Below are 4,114 nucleotides of genomic sequence, written 5' to 3'. Positions count from 1 at the left end.
TGCCTGGTCAACTCTTACCCACCCTATGAAACTTATGCAGAAACTACATTCTTTAAGAAGCCTTCCTTTTCTTGGATTCTCACACTCTCTTCCACCCCCAGTCTGGGTTTGGCATCTCTCTGATTCCACAGTACTTACACTTTCCCAGATATTATCCTTTATCACATTTCCACTATAAAATCTTGAATAATTTGATTAAACTATTTTTTAAAGAAGACTATTTTGATAAAGGAGTGAGAAAACTAGAGACCAGAAGGCTGCACAGAAGGTAACTGTGCTAAGATAGTTGTGAAGAGGTTGTGAGATGAATGGTGGGTTAGTGAGGAGGGAATATACAAGAATTTTCCAAGGAAATGTTGATGAGATTTCACCGATTAGAGGATGGGGAATGAGAGAAGATATCAAGACAAAGATGACTATGATATAGTGAGTTTGGGAATCAAGGCAGAATTTTCAAGCCACTCACAGTGGAGTTGGTTGTGGTTGGGGAAGATACAGGAGTTTGTTTTTGTTTTTGATCATGCTGATTTTGAGTTGAAGACGGGACATGACTAGCAGGCATTGGGAGGATATTACACAGTTGCACATGAGGAAGGCTATATACAGATTAGGAGGATGGGATTTATTATATCATAGAGATATCAGATTGATCTAATAGGGTACAGGTCTCTGAAGACTGAAATTGTGAGTTTGAATAAACTCTTTTGAGCCTTCAAGAACATGCACAATTAAGGAATGCAGGGAAGGAGAGGAGTTGGAGAAGGAGTAAGCAACTAAAAAAGGGACAGATGACAACTTGTGTAAGTGACTTGTTTTGGAAACTCACTTTTGCCCTTTTCATTGTAGCCCTACTTATCTCAGGCTTGGTGTAGAAGATACAGTGCTGCACTAAAATTTCTCCCTTAATAACTGCCAGGCAGAAACTTGGATGATCCTCATGGAAATTGTCTCCATAAGAAACCAAACTATCACTGAATTTGTCCTCCTTGGTTTCTCTGACGTAGCTGAGCTGCATCTCCTTTTCTTTATTGTGTTCGCTCTCATCTACACCTCCATCATCATAGGGAATATGCTAATCATTGTGGCAGTGGTTAGCTCCCCAAGACTCCACACACCCATGTATTTCTTCCTGGTTAATCTGTCCTTCCTGGAGATCCTCTATACCTCCACAGTGGTGCCAAAAATGTTGGAGGGCTTTTTGTGGGAGGCAGCCATCTCTGTGGCTGGTTGCTTGCTCCAGTTCTTTATCTTTGGTTCTCTAGCCACAGCTGAATGCTTCCTGCTGGCTGTCATGGCATATGATCGCTACCTGGCAATCTGCTACCCACTCCGCTACCCACTCTTAATGAGACCCAGATGGTGCTTGGGGCTGGTGGTCATATCCTGGCTCTCTGGCTTCATAGTAGATGGATTGGTTGTGACCCTGATGGCCCAGCTGAGATTCTGTGGCCCCAATCACATTGACCATTTTTACTGCGACTTCACGCCTTTGATGGGCTTGGCTTGCTCAGATCCCAGCATAGCCCAGTTGACAACATTCATTCTCTCTGTGGTCTGCCTCACTGTTCCCTTTGGACTGATTCTCACATCTTATGCACGGATTGTGGTAGCTGTGCTGAGAGTTCCTGCTGGGGCCAGTAGGCGAAAGGCTTTCTCCACATGCTCCTCTCACATATCAGTAGTGTCCACATTCTACGGAACTCTTATCGTCTTGTACATTGCACCTTCTGCTGTCAACTCCCAGATGCTCTCCAAGGTTTTTGGTCTACTCTACACTGTGTTCACCCCTCTCTTCAATCCTGTGATCTATACCCTGAGGAATAAGGAAGTTCATCAGGCACTACGGAGGCTTCTATACATTAAGCAAACTGAAACACTTAATTGAAGGAGGATGGTGGTGAGGATTTTATTTGGACTTTGCCTATCTCCTTCGGGATGTCTGCAGGATAGGTTGGGGAGAAATAACTTCATTCTATTCTGATGCTTCCCTCTGTGAAATGTTCTGTTGTTATTCTAAAATGGGGATTAAGAGCAACAATTTTCAACTGCCAACCAAAAAACTTACTTTTATCTTTTATTATTTTTTTATTAAACAGGCAATGGATATAATTATAGAAAATAGATAAAAATAGGAACATAAAGCAAACCTAGAAATATTGGCTACTTGTATTGTGTGTGTGTGTATGCATAAACATATACTCGCTCATTTATGGACGTTTGTAATCTGGCTTTCCACTGAATATTATGTCTTGATTATCTTTCTATTTCAAGAAGTATGTACTAATTTATTCTTCTGGGCTTTTTAGTATAGTTAAACATGATTTATTTAAATGATCTGCTATTGTGGGAATTTTGTGTTGCATTCAATTCATTCACCAAACAAACATAGTTTATATCCAGACATTCATATAATAAATTCTTAGGAATTGAATTGCCAAGTCTAAGGATATGCATATTAAAAAAATTTAAAACTGAATTCATTCTATTTATTTATTTTTAACTTTCGTATAAAATTTCAAGCATACTCAAAAGTAGAGAGACTATATAAACCCCCAGGTAGCCACCATCTGGCTTCAATACCAACATTTGCCATTCCAGTTTCAACTACCCATAGCTCCTATTTTTAGAGCAAATTCCAAATGTGTTAGTTGTGTAAGTATATATTCCATAGGCAAGTATTTAGTATATTCTCTGACTGATAAAGACATTTTAAAAAACATGCCAATCCTGCCATTATGATACTTAAGACAATTAACAATGTTTCCTCAATGTCATATAATATATAAGCCATGTTCAAATTTCTCCAATTATCTTTCAGTATATTCTTAAAATTACGATGCAAACAGCGTTCACGTAATGTATCTTGTTATGTTTCTTAGTGCCTTACTTCAGAGTAGTCCTCTTCCCCTCTTTTTTTTTCACATCATTGAGTTATTGAAGAAATCTGGTTATCTGTCCTGTAGAATGTTCCATATTCTAAATTAAACTTATTGCTTATTTATGGTTTTGTTTAACTTCTATTCCGGGTCTTGTATTTGTTATAAACTTATTTTCTGTCCATCTCAGCCTATTGATAGTGATGCTATAGCTGGGAATGCCTGGGGCACTCACCTGGGCTGGCACTTCTTGTGGTGAGCCCCCACAGATATTCCTCTGACCCAAGACAATGTTATGGCTGGATTGGCCCTTGTGGTTATTATTATGATTGCAAGATGCACCTCAGCTACACACATCAGGGGACTATGAAAAAACAAGGTTTATTACTCATTTCCTGGGGGGTATGTGGGATGTCTGGAGCATGCAGAGAGGTTTTGGGTAGAGAGAGAGCATGTACCTGGGGCTCTCCCTTTATTGGGGCTGAGGATGAGGGGCCTAGGATATTGTGGGTTCACTCTTTGTTGGAGAATTTAAAACATAAGAGTGGGAATTAAAGCTTGAGAAGGGAATAGCCAATAGCCAGGCCACTTACACAGTCAGTTATCTAGGTCACCCAGGGCATTCTAAAAGAGGAACTTAATGGGTGGGATGGCCTGCCTTTTTATCTAGTTGTGTAGTTGGATATATGTTTCAAGATGGGTGTCTTTGAAATGGATGCTTTGGAAATCAAAAGCAAATACCACGCACTTACATTATAACAAAAAATGCTAATTGTCAGACACACCACAAAACTGATGTCGAGTTAGAAGCTTGATTAGATCTTTGTTATCTTTTTAACAGAGTATTCTAAAGTTGCATTAATCATCAACTTTCATCATGGATGCTAAAAATATTAGGTGAAAGGTTGATTAGGAACAGAATAGTAGATGGATCAGACTGATGCCACTTGAATCCACTGGTCAATAATATAAATAACATCACTAATAGTGGGACAAGCAAATATTGTGTGCCTGGTGAGATGATGCAATAGAAATAGTGTTTTTCTAGCAGACATTTCAAATCTTGGAAGGTCATCTTGAACTTGAATAAGCTTGGTTTTATCCTTTGTAATATGGATTTGTGGAAAATGCAAGGTGCTTTGGAAGCCTCTCTAGCATGACATGACTCACCGTCCAAACTCTCTCTTCCTGGTGGACATAGGGCTTGGCTTTAGGCTGTGTTAGGCCAGGTCAAGAGG

General features: G+C 39.5%; 1 protein-coding gene across 1 annotated transcript; it reads left to right on the top strand.

Annotated features, from left to right (window-relative positions):
• Nucleotides 1-928: 928 nt before the first annotated feature.
• Nucleotides 929-1,885, top strand: LOC103563886 (olfactory receptor 11A1-like). Its single transcript, XM_008539350.2, has one exon. The coding sequence runs from the start codon at nt 929-931 to the stop codon at nt 1,883-1,885; it is 957 nt and encodes a 318-aa protein (XP_008537572.2).
• Nucleotides 1,886-4,114: the final 2,229 nt, after the last annotated feature.

The sequence above is a fragment of the Equus przewalskii genome, chromosome 19 (genome assembly GCF_037783145.1).
Source record: "Equus przewalskii isolate Varuska chromosome 19, EquPr2, whole genome shotgun sequence".
NCBI classification, from domain to species: domain Eukaryota; kingdom Metazoa; phylum Chordata; class Mammalia; order Perissodactyla; family Equidae; genus Equus; species Equus przewalskii.
The sequence above is the reverse complement of the archived record's forward strand: the minus strand, read 5'-3'. Positions and strand labels throughout refer to the sequence as shown.

Excerpts from the sequence above, each read along its gene's own strand:
- LOC103563886 (XM_008539350.2), top strand. The coding sequence starts at position 929 with ATGATCCTCATGGAAATTGTCTCCATAAGAAACCAAACTATCACTGAA.